The sequence below is a fragment of the Crotalus tigris genome, unplaced genomic scaffold, assembly GCF_016545835.1.
Source record: "Crotalus tigris isolate CLP2741 ecotype Arizona unplaced genomic scaffold, ASM1654583v1 scf7180000019583.1695794, whole genome shotgun sequence".
NCBI lineage: Eukaryota > Metazoa > Chordata > Lepidosauria > Squamata > Viperidae > Crotalus > Crotalus tigris.
The window spans coordinates 503957-527949 of NW_024097605.1; the positions used below are offsets into that span (position 1 = coordinate 503957).

Consider the following 23993-nt stretch of genomic DNA (forward strand, 5'->3'; position numbering starts at 1 on the left):
TGGTTGAAATTATGCAACAGAATTTGCAAATAACAGAAGACCCAAGGGAACAGAGAATTGCTTATAAACGTAGAGAAAGACAACAACGACAACAACAGCAACAACAAAAGGCAGATGATGGAAGTTTACCACAGTCTATTTCAGAACCGGTGGGAGGAGCAAGGCCAAAGAGATCATCGACTGTAAATCTAGAGGCTTTGTTCCAAAGGCTTCATCCTGCCAAGGATGGCAAAGCTTCTTACCTGGAATGTTAATGGGCTTAACTCACCACAGAAGAGAAAGAAAATCTTTCATTATTTGAAACAACACAGAAATGATATTATTTGTTTACAAGAGACTCATATTATTTCTAAAGATCAAAAATACTTGTTTAATCCCAGGCTGGGGATACATTTTATAGCTCCTGCTTTGCAGAAAAAAGGAGGAGTAGTTATCTATGTGAGAAAGGAGCTTTCATCGAAGTTAATTGATTTTGACTTACAAGGAAGATATGTTATTATTGATTTACTAATAAATGATAAGAGAACTCTTCTTGTTGGTTTATATGCTCCCAATCAACAACAAAAACATTTTTATAAGTTAATTCATCAAAAATTAACTTCTTTGGATTATAAGTCAGTTATTATGATGGGAGATTGGAATGGTGTTTTAGACTCAAGTAAAGATAAGAAGGGTCCCTTTAAAGTTTCTAACCATGCAAGACTTCCTAAAGTTTTTTTTTTTTTTTTTTTTTTGACTTAAAGGATGATTTGGAACATAGAGATATTTGGAGAGAATGGAATACTGAGGAAAAAGACTTCACTTTTTTTCGGATAGACGCCAATCTTATTCTAGAATTGATTTTTTTATTGGTTACTAGTGATTTCCTTTCTAGGGTGAAGAATACCAAGATATTTCCTAGAATAATTTCAGACCATAGTCTAGTATGGTTGGAAATTTCATCGGAAGAAAGAACTAGAAGGTCTTGGAGGTTGAATGAGAATTTATTTAGATATGAAGAGAACATACAGCGATGTAAAGGTTATTTAAAGGAATTTTTTGCTTGGAATATGAATAAGGGTACTTCGATGCCAATGGTATGGGATTCTTGTAAAGCATATATGAGAGGGGTTTTGATTTCTATGAACAATGCTCACAGATGTAAACAGACCCAGAAACGTAAAGATCTTGAAGATGAGATTAAATGTAAGGAAAATATTTTAATATCAAATCCAATGGACAATAAGATAAAAGTTTCTATTACTTTGCTGAAGGAGCAATTTAATATGTTATTAGCAGATCAAATGGCAACTAATTTGAAGTATGTGAGACATAATACATTTTGTAATGCAAATAAACCTGGTAGATGGTTGGCTTATCAATTACATAAGAAACAGAAATCGAGGATTATAGATAAAATAATTTATAAAGGTAAAGAAGTCTACCAACAAAATTTGATTAAAAAGTCTTTTTTAGATTTTTATTCTAAATTATATGCTAGTGAAAGTATACAAACTTCAGATATAGACAAATATTTACAGGGAGCACATTTTCCTAGACTTACGAGTGATCAATGTGATGGGATTAATGGTTTAATTACTTCTGAAGAGATTATTTTTGCAATTAAATAATTGAAGGTTGGTAAGATTCCAGGTACTGATGGGTTAACAGCGATTTATTACAAGATATTATCTGAAGAAATGATAGAACCATTAAAGGTACTTTTTAATGATATTTTATCTGGAGCAGAATTACCTCCATCTTGGAGAAGGGCCTTCATATCATTAATTCCAAAGGATGACCAGGATCTGTCCCAACCTAGAAATTACAGGCCTATATCTCTTTTAAATACAGATTAAAAGATTTTTGCAAAGATACTGGCAAATAGATTAATGCAGGTTTTGAAACAATTGATTCATACTGACCAATCTGGATTTATAATGGGGAGATATATGAAAAACAATGTAAGACAAATTGTTAATTTAATAGAGTGTTTGGATAAGAACAACCAAATCCCTGCTGCTTTAATATTTATAGATGCTGAGAAAGCTTTTGATCAATTAGATTGGAATTTTTTCTTGAAAGTTGTAGAGGAAATGAATTTTGGAGATAAATTCTTGTCTGCTCTCAAGGCCATTTATCAACAACAATCGGCACAAATTATAGTTAATGGGGGATTAACAGACATATTTAAAATAGGAAAAAGTACAAGACAGGGTTGTCCTTTATCCCCCTTGCTATTTGTGTTAACAATGGAGATTTTACTTATTAAAATTTGAGACTCATCTAGATTAAAAGGAATAAAAATAAGTAAGATTGATTGTAGGCTGAGAGCTTTTGCTGATGATTTGGTTGTGACATTATCCCATCCAACAGATTCGGTCAAAGATTTGGTTGAAATTTTAGCACAGTATGGACAGGTCTCTGGTTTTAAGGTAAATAAGAATAAAACTAAAATATTATTGAAAAATATGTCTAGGAAGGGAAAAGATTTTATAGCTGAAACAACCGGTTATGAAATAGTTAATAAGGTTAAGTATTTAGGAGTTTATATTACAACATCTAATGGAAAATTGTATAAGAATAATTATGGACCCTTCATGGTTTTCTTGTAATAGAACAGCCCCCACTGCCACATCACTTGCATCCGCCTCTATTATGAAGGGCTTATCCATGTCTGGGTGCCTTAGTACTGGTTCAGCAGAAAAAAGTCTCTTTAATCTCTCACGCTGTTTGGCACTCCATTGTCCATGTTAGTGGCTGGCTAGGTTTTACTGAGGATGCTCAGTAATGGGGCAGTTAAATGTGGTCTTCCATTCATCCCCTTCCTTAATTCTCACGTGATAGTAAGCTTCCCTTAGGTCTAGTTTAGAAAAAATTTTCCCTTTCGAGAGGTGTGACAGCATGTCTTTCATGAGGGGCAGAGGGTAAAGGTTGCTTTCACTGATTGTATTCAGGGCCCTATAATCCACGCATAAGCGTAAAGAGCCTTCCTTCTTCTCTCTAAAGAGGACCGGGGCAGCCTTTTTAGGCTTGGCTGGCTCAATGAAACCCCTCTCTAAAATTTTTTTTTTATGAATCTTTCCATTTCCTCCTTCTCCTTTGGGCTCATGGAGTATAATCTGGGCTTCGGGAGTTTTGCCCCAGGCTTGAATTCAATGGCACAGTCTTTGGGTCGGTTGGGGGGGGGAGCTCATCCGCCCTCTCCTCACTGAAAACTTCAGCAAGGTCTCTATTCCTCTGGTATTTCTGGTGGTCCCTTTTCCTCCCCCATGGATGCTTTTTCTATTCTTGATTCTGGTAGTCCCCCTTGGGATTTTAAGTCCATAGGGTCTCCCTTCGGGAATTTGATTTCTGTTGTCCTCCAATTCACCCAGGGGTTCCATTTTTTTAACCATTCCATCCCTAGGATCATTGGGCATTCCATGCCTGGGGACACCACAAACGTTATGTCCTCCTCATGTTTGCCCAGGGAAAGGTGTATTGGTAAAGTGGCTAGGGTAGCTGGCAACCCCCCTGCTATGGACGCATCTAACTGGGCAAATGAGATTGGTTGTTCCAGTCTCCTCGACGGAATGCCCAGATTCCCCACTAGTGTGGGGCTAATGAGGCAGCGGGTGCAGCCAGAGTCTATTAAGGCTTTCACCTTCATGGCTTCGGGCATGGGGGGAATTAATATAGTCACTGTCTTGAGGATGGGTGCGATGCGTCCATTTACCAGGTAATGTGAATGCCAGTGGTGGGGGAGAGGGTGGAGGAGACTTGGGCTTAGATTGCTGTACAGTCTGAATTACCGGAGAAGAAATTGAGTCTTTAGGAAGAGAAGAAATTCCAGGACGTTTTGAAGCCATTTTCAAACTTTTTTTTTATTGAAAATTTTTAAGATTTTACAATAACAAAAACAAAACAATTTTCCCCATCCCTCCCCAACCCTCCCCCTCCCTCCCCCGACTATCCCAGAGCTGGATATAGGCTTAATTAAAATTTCTCAAACTTTTTTTAAAACCACTTCTTATAAAAGAATAAAAGGAGGGGATAGTAAAAGAAACAAATCCCTCCCAAATAAGAAAAAGGAAACTTACTCTCTAAATAAGCAAAGTCCATTACATTGTTTAAACTTTGTTGCCAAGTGAAAGTGAAAGTTTTTCTTAACGATGTCCTTTCAAACAAAGAAGCGGCCTTCCTCCGCCATTTTTTTCCTTCCTCCTTTTGTTAAAGTAATAGGTGGAGAAGATACTTTAATTATTTGCTGAGTTAAAGTCCCAAATTTACACAATTCTGATCCTCCTGATCAGCTTCGTCTTCTTTTAGTTTTACTCACAGATCTCTTTAAACAGCAGATGTGGAAGCAGCATCTAGCTTTGTTCCAAAGAACAAAGACGTCCTGGGATGTGGAGAAAATCCAGACTCCGAGGGAGTTCTCCCCCTTTGTCCTCCAAGAAAAAGATTTATGGAGGACTAGGGGAACTCGACCTCTATCTGAAAAAGCTCACCTTCTCACCTTCTCCTGTGAAGAGAGGCTCCAAGCTGTGAAACAGCTGATGATTGCTGTCTCTGCCGGCTTTAATGCATTCCCATGACGGACGGCTAGAAGAAAGACACCATCGGCACAGCAATCGCCACCGGAAGTCCAAGGAGTATGATATTTCAGATCCCAACAGCTGGCAGATTTTCGGTCAAGGGGAAGGCTCCCTCTCTGTGGGGTTTTCTCCCTTCCCTGCCTCATCGTCTGACATTGTAATTTTTGCAAAGTCCCCCAGCAAGGTTCTTTCTTCCAGGTTGACTATTCTGTCTAATGTAAGGAACCACTTCAATCCACATCTTAAGAAAGCAGAACTCTTGGAAACAGTCTCTTCCAACAGGACCTTTTATTAAAAGAAATTGATAGTAGGCATAATAGACAGAATCTAAGGGATTCCCTTATACATTGATGTTTTAAAGTGTCCCTAAGCAAACTCCTCCCCACATTCCTTCTGGCCGACTCAGGCCAGCAATTCTCTAGGTGTTAAACCTATGAAAGATAACATCAAACCGGCTCCACGATCATTCACCAGCTCTTCAGAGTTTATCTTGACGACGGAGAAATAAACCAGATTCCAAAGGTCTATGTCTTTTCACCCCTCCCCCTTTTCTAGTTTCCTGGTAAGGAAGAGAAGTTCAAGGGACATAGGATAAGAGTCAAATGATTCCATTGTAATTGTTAGTAGAGGCGAATAAACAAAAGGTTACTTTGTAGTGAATGGAGGAAATAAAAGTAATAAAACCCCTCTGCATGTCCCCCCTCCCCCTTAGGAGTATGGCAGGACCCAGGAAATAGTAATAATTGGTTTTAGATTAGAGGAGATAGATAGAAAGGAAATATAACTGGATCCTGGCCAAGCTGGCAGGTCTGTCACTAAATAGATATGACTGAATGGCTGAGATGGACCTTGGATGTATTTCAGGTAAAAAAAAAAGTGAAAATCATTTAACAAACATTCTTTTATTTTTCAAAGTTTCCCTAAATATTATTGATTTAGCTGACTAGTCCTGTAAGCATACTGAAAACAGTAGGGTTATGCTCACCATAGTTTTCTTTGTTAAACTGATTTTTGCTGATGACTTTATATTTATTATTTATTGTTTGTTTGTTTTATTATTGTTTTTCAAGGATACTTCTGAAATCTCTTAACAGTCTCCTATGCAGAAATGTTTTTATTTGATAGGAAAGCTTTTATCTAAAGATGTCGGTGCTGAAAATTTAAAGGTAGAAAATTGTAAAATGTTAATTTCAAAACCAATAAAAATAAAACAAATTTTTTACTCTAAAAATTGGCGTCAGAATTTAGAAGACCACATCACATTGAGTGGCTCTGCACAGTCCTAATAATGCACTAGACTTTCCTGATCCTTATAACTCTTCATAAATGACTACAAATATTCCTGATAGTTCAGATAATCATCATTTATTCCAGCATCTTTTTATAATAGTTAACCAGATTTGTCTCTTGTGCTGACAAGAAGGAAGAAGTTGGGTTACTCCCAAAACTGCTGTACTGTATTTGGAAATAGGATCCTCACTATCCATAGGCAACAATGACTAGGAACCCTTGATAAAGTCGTTCATGAATGTATCTAATTTATACAATCCCCTTTTGAAGCCACTCAAATTTGTGGCCTTTACCACATCTTCCAGGTGATGAATTAATGATCTTTCCATTTTTCCTTTCTACATATTTTTACTAGGCCAGCAGAAACACTGAAAAATGTCAAATGTCATAGAGCAGTGGTGGTGAACCTATGGCGTACATGCCAGAGGCAGCACTCAGAGCCCTCTCTATGGGAACACACACTGTCGCTGCAGCCCCCCGTATCCCCCTTCTCACCAGCAGCCCCCCCCAGGAGGAGAGTCACCCTGGGCATGGTCCACATGGAGCAGCACAGCCAAGGGCATGTCAGCTGGGTAGCAGGGACAATACTCTGCCTTCGTGCCGCATTGAGTGCAGATGATGCTGTGGGGCGTGGGTGGAGGGCGTGGCTGCCATGGTGCTGCAGGACTGGGCAATCTGCAGCAGGCCATGGAGGCAATGGGTGGCCCTGTGGGTGGACGGGGCTGAGTGGGGGGCAGAGTAAGGGGGTGGGCAGAAGGGTTGGGGGCAGTTTGGGGGCACTTGGTCTCTAAAAGGTTTGCCATCACTGTCATAGAGGCTGCAGCTCATACCTACTTTCTTATCCTGCAAATAAAAAAAAAAACCAGAACACTGTCTCTCTAAAAAAAAGTGGTGGAAAAGGAAGGGAGGGAAGAAGAGAGGGATAAGATGTAATATCACTTGTGGCAGCCTCTCTTATGGTCCCTGAGTCTTTCCTTTACTTAATCTTACTGAATACTGATTCCAGAATTGGCAGTCTAATATATTTAGACTGCCAATCCAGAATTGGCAGTCTAATATATTGCATTGATGGTGAAAGAACATTTCCAGCATGATTATTGTATAAAAAGGCTGATAGGTAAGCCTTATTACAAAACACGGCTTGTTTGGATAAACTTCAATTGCTTTTCTGGTATTAAATCTTTGACCACAATGTTGCCCAACTATTATGCTACCACATAAATAATAATTGAAAGGTATCACAGCTAATTATTGTTTTGCTTCTACATACTTTTTTCTTGATTTAATATATGAAAAGAAAAGAAAAGAAACAAACAAAGAAGGAGAAGAAGAAAAAGGATAAAAAAGACTAAAGCCCAAAAATAAATTTCAGTGGGGGAAAAAAAATCACAAAAACATAATACATTACATAGGAGTGACCACACTGAACAATATTTATCAATCCTTCTGTGGGCAGTCAACCCCCCCCCCAGAGAAAGAAATATTTTGGAAAATATTAAAAAGGCAGAATATATTTATACAAAGGAATAATGGGAGAAAAAAATCTAAGACAAAACCAGCCCCCAGAAACCAACCCCCTCTTTCTCTGCCCCAAGCAGAAACCAGATCTGTAGAAATGCAAATGTGATCATCCTTTCAGAAAGGACGGAGCCAGAAAGCTAGAAGCTGATGAGATTAGGAAGACAAAGAGCCCTAAAATCTACATACCCCACCAAATTCTAAAAGATATGACCTTTAGGACATAATAGGATTAACCCACCAATACCAAAAAGGACACACTCAAAAGCTCAGGTCAGAGTACATGACACAGGAAATACAAAACCTCAAACAGGAAGAACTCCAAACACAAAAGCCCAAGAAGGTATAAAAACCCACCACTCTCAGCTACATGTGGTCAGCTGCTCCAGAGCCTCATGTCTTGTGGTTCTGCTCTTCAATACACTCCAACCTTCTTTCTAGAGCAGTCTCCATTTTGTTTATTCCCGGCTTGGACTGGACCCTGATAAAGATTTTTCATTCAACATTTTCAAAACTGTTCATTTTGATTAATAAAATAAAATGTACCATGTGATTAATTGTGTGATTAAAAATGTGTATCTAGATTTATCATAGATGTCATTTTTATTATATTTATTTATTAAACTTATTGCTATCCCATTGTAATTAAAAACCTACTCAATGGCTAAGGTTTTTGGAAGTAGTGAGCCGTTTTCTTTTTCCTAGGGCTGAGAGAGAATGAAGGCCTAAAGTTATTTAACTGGCTTTGTGGCTAAAGACAGACTGGAACTGAAACTTGTGTTCTAATTTTTACCCTGCTGTTTACCACTACTCCAAACTAGTTCCATTGTTTTTTGATAGGTTCTTAAAAGTTTTCTACTCACAGCTTTTAATTTCTCCACTCTTACACATAGCTTTAGTAACTGAATTTAGATTGAATAAGGTGGCAACACAGTGAAGTCCAATGTTGAAATATTTCAGAATCAATATCATGAAGCCATTATAATAAACTATTTAAGCTGCCTCTGCCAATTTTGTACTAAGCATATAATTTACTCGAAATTACATAGGTGCAATTTGTGGCAATTCAGATGTTGCTGAATGTGAACAACCAGTGTGCCTTCTTTTTTTAAATATATTTTATTGATCTTTTACAACAGAGGGCCCCAATCTTTTGGGCACCAGGGACCGGTTCTGTGGAGAGAAGTTTTTCTGCGGACCAGAGGGGCATGGTTTCACATGCTGCCTGCATTCCACAAATGGGACTTTGCTTGTTTTTGTGGCCCAGTTTCTGGCATGCCACGGCCCAGTGCCGGTCAACAGACCAGGGATTGGGGACTTCTGTTTTACAATAACAACCTTTAGTGCTTAGTAAACACTGTGTTGTCTGGGTTCATATGTTTGAAAAGACAATCAATAATGATTAATTTCTATAATTCCATGATCAATATATTAATTAATAGTATGTTTCCTTGATCTGCCCTTCTTCCAATAGTATTCTCCTTTATTAACATTAGCTAAATATAATTCTTAATATTTTCAATGCATACAAGGTTGGATATAAACATTTTTGTGTTTGTACAAATAACAATGACATCCATATATAACATCTTTTCTAATTAACTTATGTTTCAACTATATTTATAAAAGTCATCTTGTTAAGTCACTATATATCCTGTTTTCAAAATTCTTATTTAAGCTTAATTTCCCCTCAGTATTCAAACCATTCTTATCAGTCATAGTTTTCTCAAAATTGATTACCTAAATATCCAAACTTTTCATTTATATATACCATCCCAATATTTTCATATTTCATAAATTATAAAAATACTATACTACTTATATATCCTATAACATCCACATATAACATCTTTTCTGAATCGCTTATATTTCAACTATATTTATAAAAGTCATCTTGTTAAGTCACTATATGTCCTGTTTTCAAAATTCTTATTTAAGCTTAATTTCCCCTCAGTATTCAAATCATTCTTCTCGGTCATAATTCTCTCAAAATTAATTACCTTTAAATGTCCAAACTTTCCATTCTCATACAGCATCCCAGTATTTTAACATTTCATATATTGTAAAAATACTATGCTACTTATATCTCTTATCGCTCTTACTATGGGCCCCCTTATATCCAAAATTATCAAACAAATGTTTAATTATGTAGTACTCCATCTGGTAAGTTGAATCAGATCTCTTAAGTCTAACTCTAGCCTTCTTCTTTTGCCAAATAGCTTTTCAAGTTGGTATATTCCGCTTGCCAGGAAGTTCCTGTATTTTTGTAAGTGTTGTTGGGAGTGAGAAGGACAAGTTAACAAGTTTTTTGTTTCCCAGATTCTGATGATTTTCCTGACAGCTCTATAATCCATTTTGTTAAATCTTCTTTCTTATTCTTGAGTTTGTTTTGAAGTCTTGACAGATAAAATATCTTTTCCATTTTCATTGTTGTGGTAAAATCTTGTAGATTTTTTTCTGTTTGTGTTAAGTTGTAGTTCTCTTTCTTTGTAGCTTCCCTATTTAAGTCACTTTCTTCTAGTTTATGTTCTGTTATCTGATTTGTTTGTTCATTCTTTATTGTCGTTTTCTGAGAGTTTTTTAATTGTAAATTTAGATTGAAGATGTGCTCATTTATGTCATCAAAGTTGTTTTTGATCTCATCATGGTTTGAAACTATTGTAATTTGAATCTGTCACAGCACTGCATACATTTCCTTCTGAAAAGTACTTGTCTTGGAGTATTACTCCTGCAGATCTCTGATGTTCCAGGCTAGATCTTTCAGAAGGGAATATTAGGTGTGGTTTTCTGTCCCTTTTAGATAAATATGCAATATCCATTTTGTCTCCTCCCTCCAAATATAATCTTTCACCAGTACCATAGTCTCTGTAATTAGCCTTATCAAACCAGCCAATCTCAAAATCCAAAGAACCAAATCATATATAGTTCTTATCTTTATATATGATTTTTGTAATCCAATGCATTTCCAATTGTCAAGGCATCAGTGAAAGCAGTATTTTATAACAATTCTTCTATTCAGGGATCAATTAGTCAGAGTTGCAGTCCAGAACGTTTAACCACCTTGAAGCCTTCTAGTAAATTCCCACCTAGAAGATTAGTCAAGAATTAGTCAAGTTTTTCTTTTTCTACAAACAATTCTTGAGCTTAGACAACAGTTAAAGTTTTCTTTTTCTGCAGACATTTTTTAAGCTTATAGATGGCCCAGTATGTTTTCTTTCTTTGTTCCCAGCTGTTTTCTATTTGGTTGAAGGTTATTAAAGTTCAAGGGAACAGATTATTCTTTGTTTCTGGGTGTCTTGCCAATTTCTGAGTCAGGGTTGCTGTTGTTCTATGCTCTGATTCTCCACTAGATGTCAGTAGTTATTTATTTTTCAACTTTTTCAAACAAATAAATTATTATTATTATTATTATTATTATTAATTTCATCAAAACTCTTTAAGGTGTAAAATCTTAATGGTTTTCTTAATTTTCAGATTTATCCAGACTATAGTGATATTAATTTCATTTCAATATATTTCTTTCCCCCTTAGAAGTTAATTCATCACTTCCATCTACAGAGGGTGGGGATTTAGTCCCCTCCCTCATTTTCGGAGGTATCTTGCTTTGGGGATCTTTTCCAGGAAATTAGTTACAAAATATAAGAGAGAAAATTGATAGAAACTGGGTGAGGTTTCAAGCATGCTGTTCACCGTTATTATTATTTGGACTTTGGCTGCTGGTAGCTTGGGCTAGACACTGATGTGCAGCTAGCCTTTCTCCTGTCAGGTTGGAGGGCTTCCCCTGGAACAAGCAGATTGACTGCCATTGTTCCCTGATCTTCAGGGTGCCCCTCCTTCTTTGTCAGCTCTCCATTTAGGGTCCCCTGGCAGGGCAAAATCAGCTGTGGGGTGCAGAGCCCCACGATCCATTGGCTGTGTCACTACAGCTGCCAGAGTGCCTTCTTATTGGCTGTGCTGGCTATTGCTATTAGGAGCTATAGTTAAGGGTGATCAGGCTTGCATATAAATGAGATGGGTAGCCATATATATTTGATAAATAAATAAAATAAACATATCATATGGCTATAATCTGCTTCCAGAATCAGAGGAATTAAATACAGATGTAATTTGTAAAACTTCGAGGGAGTTCTTCTGACATTCTCAAAAAATTAGGATGGTCTTCATCTTTTGTATTCTCTAATGATAGCTTTTGCTCCCCTGTGTAAATAAAAATGGCTTTACTTAAAAGAAGAGTGCTTGTTGTTTTTTAAAGTCACAATTTCTTAAGATGATTAAGTCATCTTGATATTTGAAAGTACTATGTATAAATGTATTAATATGTTAATTTAGTGATTGGAAATAGGGGGAATACCGAAGGTTTCTGTGCTGTGTATTTACATCTGTCTTTGCCTCATTCCACAAATCCTGGAATATTCGATGCTAGATTATAGATACTTCTAATGAATGTTTTATATGGTCAAGATTTGAGGGGAATATATTAATTTTTAGTTTCAAAGTTTATCACTCCAAGTAAAACATTCCATATGGTTGTGATTTTATAATCCACAAAAAATGCATTTATTTTCTAAACTCAGATATTCCTAACAATTTAACTCTTAATTTTTTGTTTAGTTTCATGGAGTTCGTTAGTCAATATTTTTAAACCAATCCACCCACCCACCCCCGTCAAACAGTTGCCTAAACTGCAGAGCAAAACAAATGTGCTAGATCTAAAAATCAAATAATTTTTTTACAATTTAAGATCCTAGAGCAGTGTTTCTCAACCTTGACAATTTTAAGGCATGTGGACTTCAACTCCCAGAATTCCACAACCAGCAATGCTGGCTGTGGAATTCTGGGAGTTGAAGTCCACATGCCTTAAAATTGTCAAGGTTGAGAAACACTGTCCTAGAGATATTAAAAGCTTCATACCTGGTACTGAAAAGAGGACACAAGGCACCAGAAACCAATTTCTAGGTAGATATTTCACAAGCAGAGTGCCATCATTAGGAGACACATTCTACATTAAGTGCTGGTGACAGAAGAAAAGTGTTTAAAAGCAGTATTAAAATGTGGATGGTTATATTCAAAGACATTCAAAATTGCTTCAATGCCATAAAAGTGGTATGATTTGCTTTGCTTAAAACAAAGAAGTAACACAATGTACCTCCACTAACCAAATTGGGTCTTCTTCAACCACTTTGTGCCCTTAGTGTGTGAGATGGCTCCATTCAACCTTCAGGACAGCACAGAAGTTATCCTGCCCGCAAGTGTGTAGAAAATTTTGGTGTATAGAATGTTGGCCAGTTTTGTGCAGGCAGCAGAGATTCCCCCAGTGTTTGCCTAAGATGGCCGGCCTGGAACCCCTATGACTAGCTCTGGAGCAGAAGGATAAGAAGAATACAAAGGAGAATAATTCAAAGTAACAAGTTTGCATCACTCTCAGAAATGAGAACGCACTTTGCTTTACCAAGCAGTTTAGTGGGTGTTTCACTTGAATCTCCATGGAAGTGAATTACCCCTTATGCATAGCCTTCTTCAATTTAGCTTGTCTGTGAGAATTCACAGATATAAATGGCAGTGATTCAATAAAAAATTGTTCACATATTTATAATTGAGAAAAATAAGTTTTGATATTGATGTTGTACTGTTATAATATACACAGTAATATTAATAGTACTTCTGGCCATATTATATTATTCAGTACTACTAGCACCCTTCAGTACTATACGTATCTAAAGGAGATGATATAATACCTATTTATTTTATTGGAAACATAAATATATTTATTGGACTTTTCCATTTTTTGACCTTTTTTTCTCTTTTCAAATATATCCCTTATTGTAAAATTGCTAAACTTGTGTATGTCAAGAAATAGTTGAGCAACTGTTATATTCTAGTTCTGGAATCAAAAGAAGTATATTTTATATAATGGAATTATGAAACTCCTGTTGCTACTCTTCCTAATTCTTGTCTCCTTGTTTCAGGCAGTCAATCCTGAAAGCCCAAAATCAGTAACAATAATTTGTAATACATAGGTACAAAATGGAGAATTTGGTATCCAAATTAAAATACGTACATCCAATTTCAAAAGTGTTTATCATTATTTGACTGCTGTTGGCTTTACAGATTCACAAGGCAAGTTGAAGTAGTAGATCTGATTAATAAAAGCCAAATGAATTCAGGGTGGCACTGATCAAAAGACTTAACGAATTGCTGTGAAAAAAAATCACATTTCATGACAAAAATCTAAAACATTTTGTGCATATGTTATGTAGGCATCACAGAAACCAGCAGATATTTTTGTGATATCCTCACCTAGTCTAAATGGCACCTTGTATTAAAACCACATATTTATTAAGTAACTTGCATATTACTGATATGCAAAAACAGAACAGTGGAGACAAGATTCTTCAGATTTAATGATTTTGTAAATTACTTTGTATTTTAAATAATTATGAGGTAACATGCTTCTACAAGTCATGGGGATTTCCAAAAAAAAAAAAAAAACCTGGTTATGAACTCTTGCCTGAATAGAAAATCTCTGTGTATTGATTTTTCCCAAGAGATTTGTTACATTATGAAAGCAACATGTAAATGTACTCTCATTTCATAAGAATTTAGCAATATGGCTCACAAATAGCAAAATAAGCTATGCTTTGTTTAGCCTTCCTTCCTTTGTTAAACTTGTCATTATGCTCAGTTTGTAAGTCATTGACTATGGTTGCAAACTGCAACAGTTTGAGTTTCATATCATTATGTGCTCTCTAGATCCGCTTTGGGCTTTCTGACAGATGCAAAGTACATTGCAATGTGCATTCCAAATCACTTATCTTATTTCAAATAGAAAGCATTGCACATCCCCAAAGTGTGATATATAAAACCAGGCTTTGCATGGCTCTTGATGGCATTATTTTTTATTTAATATATTGAAACACTGCCCTGGATCGCACATAATAATGCAATAACATAGAAATTTATTAATGGCTCAATAAGTACATTTGGAAATTTGTATCAATTGATATTGCATAGTCTCCTAATGCAATAATGTTTCAGCTGTATCTGATCCTTATCTTTGAAATAAAGATATTTTTAAAATGAAACACAAAGCAGTGGCTGAGATGGTAGACACATATCACATATAGACTAGAAACTCCTATTGAATAAGCCAATCTTACTTTGCCAGAAATAATCAGATTGGTACTAGCAGAATAAAAGGATCCCTTTATCATTTGTGATTAATTGTCAAATAATATTTTTGTATTGTAGATCAATGACATGCAAAAATCACATCTTATTTAACAAGGATTTTAGCAGTTGCCAAGATTCATTTACTCCCACTCTTAAAGGCATCCTTGGGTGTTATAGACAAGTAGTTGTACTTAATCATCCAGTGATGGCAACTTAACAACGAATTGTCAGTTCGTATGTTGAGAAGTAGCAGCTTTTTGAATTAGTAATATATTTAATTTCCAGTGACTGTGCTATAGAGGAAAACAGCTGTTTAAAACACTATATCAACATTTTATTTCTCCCTACAGCATAGTGACAAGAAAAAAAAAGAAATGCCACCTTCAACAACAGCATCGCAATATGCTCCCCCTGATGGAGGATGGGGTTGGATCGTGGTCTTTGGAGCTTTCATCTCCATTGGATTTTCCTATGCATTCCCTAAAGCCATCACAGTGTTCTTCAAAGAGATACAAGAAATCTTTGGCACATCATATAGCGAGATAGCGTGGATCTCATCAATCATGTTGGCTGTTATGTATGCAGGAGGTACCAGAAAACTTCTTCTTTTTTGTCTGATATGAGGTCTTACTCAACAAAACAAAATTCTCTTATTAGATTTTCTGACACATGACTCAAAGCCACTGAGCTATGTGGCTCCATTTCCCAAATGCTTTGGCAGTGTGTCTCAAAAATACTTGCAAAATTTACAGTCTAATCACAGTTTAAATATGATTGAAATATAAATTACCTGCATTTGTCTCAGCTGCTTTGGGAAGTATTGTTTCTATTATACTACTGAAAGGTTCCATATTATCGTCAACTTGAAAAAAGAAAAATACCTTGCTTTTAGACTGTAATCCTGTATTCGCTTAACCAGAAACAATCTCTATTTATTGTAAAGAGTTGTTTATCAATTGCGCTGCTTGAGAGAATAGATGATGCCTTTTCCCACCCTTTTTAAACCCCATCAATACTTTCTTTGAGGGAAAAATAGGAAGAAAAACATATATGGATCTGTCCGGGAAAATAAAATATCCATCCAAATTTAATCCATGTAATACATTTGTTAGAAAGTATCAAAATATCATAAAATGTTTTGAATTTTTAACTCTGGTGAGCTTCTAAATTTGAAAGCATTGGTTTTGTTAAGCAAGAGGGATTAAAAAAAGAGGTAACAAGAATGGAAATATCATGCATACAAGTAAAGTAATCCATACAATTTAATGTATAAATAGAGCTAGAGTAGAATATCAGGATGTAATTTAGGATATTCTAAAGTTCTTTGGATAACATCAAAGAAGCATTAGGAGGTCTTGGAATCTTTATTTCAAGGAAGGAGATACTAGCTCAGGAATTCTGGGAGTTGAAGTCCACGAGTCATAAAAGAGCCAAGGTTGCCTACCCCTGCTCTAAGAGAAGGGCAGCCAATCATTAGATCTCCCATTCCATCTGTTTACCAGCCTTACCCTCCACTAATCTTTACCTGGGAAGGTCTCCCAAAAATTGCTGCACTAAGGTGGAAGGGGATCAGTATCCAATATTGTTTTCCATTCGCTAATGTGAAATCCCATTGCAGCTAAACTAATATGCTCTTTTTATTTAATAGTTTATATTGGCTGTTAAATTAAATCTTGACAATTCATTTTGATAATTTCCATTTCACCCAATAAACTGTGGTTCTGATGGGTCCCTTGATTTACTATGGGATTATTAGAATATTTTCACATCTCTTAAGATACCTAACATCTTGAAAATACTAGGATAACTCTTCTTTGGAAATTCATATTATAGTGCAGACATTTGAACACTCTGTTCAAAATAAATTCTGCATTTCACAAATGAAATTTGAAGTATCTTCTATATTGTACATATAAAATAGGAAGTGTAGCACAATTAAGCTGTTTAACATTCTTTTGTTATCTTGCTGTAATCATGTGATTTTAACTGCTAGCAGCAGGTAAGTTCACCAAAGATAAACATTCTTTGAAGTTATAGTTATCACAAATTAGCTTCCTGTGAAATAAAGTCATTAAACAATCATTGGCAGAAGATGAAAAAGATAAACCATTCAAATAATGAGAGTTATTCCTTTGTAGGGCTTTTTTTTCTTATCAAAATCTGATTGTTTGATTTCAACCATTTGATGTACTACAGCTTGGAATAAAGCAGGCAGCACACATGGTGCAAGATACCTTATTTATGGCAAAGTAAGACAGATATATTGGAATTGTTGTGGGCATACTCTGTATCTCTTAATATTAATTAAAAGAACCTGAAAAATATTTGAGATCTGACACACTCATTATAATGTAGTGCTTTGCCTATTAATCTTCACAGTGGGGGTCATGAGGTAAGTAAGAATCTAGCAGAGGATCTCTGCTTCAGAAGCATTCAACCTTCTGAGGTAATTAGCAGGCATCTGTGTTTCTGTAACAAGGTATTAACTTACCTTTCAATATTTGAAAAAAAATGAAACTAATAAAAGACATCCAGTAAGGAGCTACAGGAATGTTAATTATGTTTATCACTTACTTCATAGTTAGAATAAATGCCATTAAATTACATCAGGCCATCTGGCAAATCCATATGGCCTCCTAGATCATGGTTAATTCTAGCAAATAGGTCGAGATGGTGTTCACCCCTTCAAGAAAGCATAAACAAGATGTGTTAAACTGCACTGAACAAGATTTGCATTCCTCATATTCTCTCTTTAGCATGCTGTTGATGTAACCTCTCCATTCACATCAAACTCTTTCAATAACTAGAGCTTCCAGGAGTCTGTAGCTGTTCAAGCAGTATGCACCTCTGAGCTTTGTTTTGGCATAGATGATGTGGAATGTATTGATTTAATATGTCATAAAACAAAATAAAGCCCAGGGATGAGGCAAACAATAATATTTGGCATTCAATACTGAGGTTTAGTCCCAAAGAATCCTTCATTCTGGAAAGGAATAGTTAAATCTCCATGGAAACTCCTTGTTCTTTAGCATGAAAAGCACAGTTGATAACTTTGAGCCATTTTACAAATTGAAATTTAAAAACTCATTGAGTTTGTTTTATAAGAAAATAAGATGTCACATATACAGGTAATTCTACTTGCAACCATTTGTTTAGTGACTGTTTGAAGTTACAATGGCAGTGAAAAAAGTGACTTAGAACCATTTTTTACACTTACGACCACTGCAGCATTCCCATGGTCATGTGATCAAAATTTGGATGCTTGACAATTGGTTCATGACAGTTGCAATGTCTTGGGGTCATGTGATCATCTTTTGCAACTTTTTGACAAGCAATGAGGAAGCCAGATTCACTTAACAGCCATGTTACTAACTTAACTGCAGTGACTCACTTAACAACTATGGCAAGAAAGTTCATAAAATGGGGCAAAATTCACTTAACAATTCTGTCACTTAACAAAAATTTGGGGTCAATTGTGGCTGTAATTCAAGGACTACATGTACAATTTGACCTCTTAAATGCTCTTTAATATTTTATTTCCTTACTATCTTTTATTCTTGGTTTAAATTTTGCATGACCCTGACTGTCAGAAACATGACATCTGGAAAAGTAATTTTCTTTGTACACTTCCTTAGTGACTGTATCATTTCACCATAAAGTCAATAAAGAAACTCTCCATTAGTCAGATGATGCCCTTAATGAAATGTATAGTATAGGAATTCAGTGACAGCTTGGTCACCTCATGCATATATGATCATTGTATTAGTTTAATGATAAGTCGAAAGCAAACCTGTTTTACTATTTTCTGCATCATTAACATCAGCCATTTTCAACATATTGATTACTGTTGTGAGCTGGATAGTGGTTTATCAAGATAGAAAACTGTCATTAGGATTTGGACTTTTATTGTGACACTTGATAACACAGGAAAATGAATATAGATCAAATGTTTTATTATTATTTTACATGTTTATATCTTCCTTTACTAATAGGATGCTTATTTCTATTCAATGTTTATGAATATTTCACTGTTTTAAAAATTGATAAACTTTGCAACTAATATAGCTGTTTTATTTATTTGCAGTCAATGACCAGCAAAGTAGGTATAACACTAAAATAACCCATGAAAGCTAGCTCAAATAAGCAATAAAGCCACTATTTATAACTGCCAATTAAAATTATGTATAAGAAGAAAAGAGAATGAAATAAAACAAAGAAAATAAAAGAGGAAAAATAAAATTAAGATAAAAGAATTAAAGGACACCTTAAGCCTTGTTAGGTTCATAGATGTTAGTAATGTTGGCAACTCTGTTTCTCATAGAAGGTTCCAGTCAGAAAGAAGGAAATAAATCTCTTCTCCTTCACTGAAAATTTGATCTCTGTTTGGAGGTGGTATAAGTTTACCAGCACATGCAGTACATTTTCATAGAAGAGGTGGTAAAAAATACATGCACTAACATCTCAGATTAATTTTGGTCATAAGGATAACTTCTTTCACTAAATGGGATTTTACGAAACCTCTACCCATATCAAAACAAGCCAAAAAGAAGGCTGAACAAATAAGATTTAACATATAATTTAAGAGGCTAAAGGTTTTCCATAAAGGAACCCATCTATGTAGATTGCCTGTAGTGCTCAAGTCTGTCCATCATGCAATATCAAAGACTCTCAAAATCCAGTTGGAGTCAACAATAACTTTATTTTAACTTTGAGAGACGACATTTGGACGACATTACAAATACCTTACATTACAATACATTACATTACATTACACAGACTCTAAACCCACCTTACATTACATAAAGCCCCTTTGTTCACCCCCTTCCATTCATCGTATGACAGAATCCATAGAAGGCAGAAATGGGGTTTTCTATAATTGATAACTAGAGATGAAATATAATTGGATTCTGACAGGTTTTTTGTTTAGTTTTACTAGTTATCATGTACTGAGCAAGTCCCTTGACTCAAAGGGCAAAATGTAAATGAAATCATATAGCAAATAGTTCATTATCAATTAATCTGTAGTCTTTCTGTGCTTTCAAAGTCTGAAAATGTGAAGTTGGGAGACATAAACTCTTCCCTCTGCTGGTTTGCATCTTGGATAGATATAAAAAAGCCCATCCCTTTATTTGAAAGGAGATGAAAAATGATTTCAAAGTCTATCTCTTGCAAAGGATATGTAAAGAAACATGGAAAGCTTTTTTTTTTTTTTTTTTGGCAGAGCTATATCTCAAAATAGTTCAGAATGGCTACTTTCAGCTACACTGCCATACAGGACGTTTGAAATGCAGGTAGTCCTCGACTTACAACTACAGTTGAGCCCAAACTTTATGTAATTAAGTAAGACATTTGTTAAGTGAGTTTTGCTCCATTTTACAACCTTTCTTGCCACTGTTATTAAGTGAATCACTGCAATTGATAAGTTAGTAACCTTGTCATTAAATGAATCTGGCTTCTCAGAAGATCATAAAAGGTGATCACATGACTCTGGGACACAAAACCATCATAAATATGAACCAATTGCCAAGCATCTGAATTTTGATCACATGACCATGGGGATGCTGCAATGGACATAACTGTGAAAAATGATCATAAGTCACTATTTTCAGTACTCTTGTAACTTTGAACAGTCACTAAATGAACTGTTGTAAGTTGAGGACCTGTAGTTGAATTAATTGTTTACTTAGATCCATATATTACATCTACCCAATAATATAGACAAGCTGCACATGTAATAATAATAATAATAATAATAATAATAATAATAATAATAATAATAGTAAAGTTGGAAGGGACCTTGGAGGTCATCTAGTCCAACCCCCTGCTTGGGCAGGAAACCCTACACCATTTCGGACAAATGGTTTCTGAAATAAGAAGAGAACGGATACACAGAAGTGATATCTTAATTCTTACTGTATCAGAAGACTTATTTCCTTATGCTTATATCACTGTTGCTGCAGTATTTTATAGATAGGAGTCTGTGTTGCATGAGACATGCATTACTTTTTGTGCTGAAAATGTTTGTTTTAAAAATTTCTAATTAAAAATCCCGAGTAGTATCTGGAAAACAGCTTTGAAGTATATAGTAGCTGGTCTCTCTCTCTCTCTCTCTCTCTCTCTCTCTCTCTCTCTCTCTCTCTCTCTCTCTCTCTCTCTCTCTTTCTTTCTCTTTCTCTCTGTACGTATGTACGTAAGAAGTGGCCACTAGCCCACTTCTTCTGGTTGATGGCGGCCACTCATGGCAGGAGGCCACATGGTGCATCGTGCTGGTGCCACTGCTTGCAGCAGGATGCCACATGATGCATTGCGCCAGTGCCACCACTCACACACCCCATGGCATGCCATGCCATGTGGCCTCCTGCCACCAGCTATGGCACCAGTGTAACATGCCACGTGGCCTCCTGCCGCAAGTGGCTGCAAGTGGCCACAGAAGAAGTCGGACAGCGGCATGACAGATGTCAGGATGTGGGAGACCTGGCTGTGGCAGTCCTGAGATAAGCGGGTAAAACATCCTCCAAAATAAGCCTTAGTGTCTCTTTTGGAGGCAAAAAACTTTATGACTGGGTCTTATTTTGGGGAAAACACGATAGGTGACTTCCATACCTAAAGAATATTAAAACAATACAATTCACAGTTAAACATATATTTTATTAATTAGTTAGTAGGCAGTTGAATCTTTTAGGGCAGACATGTCAAACTCGTGACATCACGTAACGTATCGGGATGGTTTTGCCATTGCCAGCAATGGGGTGGGCGCGGCTTCTGGATGATGCAATTTAACACCCCTGTTTTAGGGCATTCCTTTTTCACTACACTAAGCATATGAAAGCACAGTCTCTATTAGAACCAGAGCACAGAGACTTAGATTTTTCCCCCATTTCAATATTCCATTCACCCATCCAAACTTGGAAGAAACTTGAACAAATTGGAAAATCTCTATGGGTGACATCACCTTTTCTCTTTTTTATACTGTTGCATGAGAGATGGATGTTAGGAATGAAATTATTGAAGAACCATTAAATCCTGATTTGGATTAAAATTTTGTATACCTTTAAAAACCATCCAAAAGTCAAAATGCTATTTGTTTCCCGGTTTATTGAATAAAAATATTGACATCACGGCTGAAAAAATAAATAATGAACTCATTAGAATTCATTATCACAGGATATTGTGATAGTCAGTATTATAGACTTATAGATTTATAGATCTATAAACCTATGTCTATCCTAAGCATCATTTCAGATTACTAAAAATGTTCTTTAATTTAATATTTGGGATTATGGTTTTAAATGATTTGAGACTATGGAAGTAACTGATACATTGCTTTAAAAATATAAACCTTTATCTTTTGCAAGGATAGTGTATATTAGCAAAGGTTACTAGCAAAAAAACAATAAAGAAAGCCCTGTCATTGTTTTCTCCTTGTAAATTTCAGAAAATATGTGACAAGCATTCTTTAATTCCAATTTCAAGACAGTTTTTCAAAAAAATTTTCAAAGATTAGTTTGAAAATAAGATGTCATGTTCTATCAAGAAAAAAATAATTGCAAAATGTAGGTAATATGAATCAGATGGCTGCTTTTTTAAAACAAAACAAAAACTTGCATGTGATTAGTTATAAAAATAATTTTAATAAAATAGCAAAAATCACTCTAATTATTGAGACAATACTGGTAGTTTAGTGAAAAGTAAATGTACAACAGCTGCAACATTTTTTATATGTTGCTTGTGTCCCTCAGTGTGAGAGATAAACTGTTATTTACTATTATTAGCTTATCCACAGCACTGAACTTTAATGACTTCATTTAATATGTCCTTGAAAACACAGCTTCCCACTTTTATGCCCATCTCATGGTCATTAAGGAATTCTTCACATTTAGGTTTCTTTTTTAAAACATATGTTGAACTAATTTGAGATTTTGTTGGTAGAATAAAATTTTACAGAAGCAGGAATTGTAATTTTAGTTAATAAATCTAGAACAAACTTCTAAGAGTATAAAATGATACATTTATATTCTCAAGAATTTTAAATATTATATTGCAATGGAAAGTGCTGATTTAGTTCAGTACTAATTTTTGCAATAATACTTCTTCTAACACTTAACCAAATCTTATTAAAATTAACCTGGGTTGGCCTTGGTTAATACTTGAATGAGAAATCATCAGAAAATCTCAGGTAGCTTGAAAAGTCAAAAAGCATCCCAGAAGAAGACAATCACAAATGTCTTCTATATGCTGTGGACAAAGTATCTCCTGGAATTATCAAAAAGTTTCAGCAGAGATTACTTTTTAATATAATATTTCTTTTCAGATCAAATACAAAATACAGAACTAATCACAGAGATGCTCTTGAGGAAGATATGTAGGTGATGCAGAAAAGTGATACGCAACCAAAAGTTGGAAGAAGTATTAGAAAGAAATTCAAAATAAACCTATCCTGATTTTGTTAGTGTAAGATCAGATAGAGAGAAATTTGGACAGACTTTCAAGCTTCTGTTATTGTACATTACAATAAGTAGCATTCCTTTAATCCAGTGATGTCTGTTTCTTGACCTGACTTAACTCAGAGGGCTGATAAGAATATATACAAACCAATAAAGGATCTATTTATTTAAATGTTTTTAAAGCAATTCTTTGTAATTGAAGTTAAATGTAATTAAAGCATTAACTATGGTAGACCTACTTTGTTTTCTCTATTTCTCTCTCTTCTTTCTTCTTTTAAATAAGCAGAACTCTATTAAAAACATTACTATAGTGTGCATATCTCTATTTAAAGGTATTTAAAATGGCTTCTGGAAAGAAAAACAATTTGCTTGAGCCATGAAATGGATTTATTTGTGTTATGTTTTGTTTTTGCTTTTTTTTCTTTATCTCTTTATGTTGGATAGTTTATGAATATTTCATTGTTTTATTCCAGCCCAGCCGGTGGCACCAGAGATTTCATACCATACATCCCATATCCTGTGCACTAATTTTAATAAAATGTGTTTGAACTCTAATCAGCAGTTTCAAGTATATTTGCTTAGAACAGAAGTTTATTGAAATCAGCGGCACTTCAAAGGACATATATTTAAGTTTCTTTATTTTAACTCCATGCATCATTCTGTAAATAGTTTGTGAACAGCAGCAATAAATAAACAACGGAAGATAAATTTAAAGATTATAATTTGTTCATTTTGTTTATGAAAGTTCAGGGGATAACTTGGTCTTTGATGAAAGTGTTTCATTTTAAAACTGCTTTGAAGGTACGTAGAATATGTACAGACCAAGTTGGAATGCTGGGTGTGTTCCAAGAAGAAAAAGACACAAAAATGGAACACATGGTGATTATAAAATGTTTGTCATAGTGCTAAGAATTTATAAATGTCATAAATAGAATGTACTGAAACTCAGTAGATATATATACACAATCACCTATAAAATAAATTGAGGAGGGATAGACACTTTTCAGATTTA

The 23993-nt window shown here is 35.1% G+C and overlaps 1 protein-coding gene across 2 annotated transcripts in view; it reads left to right on the forward strand.

The window, feature by feature from the left end:
- The window catches only part of SLC16A7 (solute carrier family 16 member 7), a 190044-nt gene that overhangs the window by 90738 nt on the left and 75313 nt on the right, over window positions 1-23993 (forward strand). For both annotated transcript variants that reach the window (XM_039363749.1, XM_039363750.1), the window contains one exon: window positions 14888-15125. In XM_039363749.1, the coding sequence (XP_039219683.1) occupies window positions 14888-15125 (238 nt within the window). The remainder of the gene's footprint in view (window positions 1-14887; window positions 15126-23993) is intronic.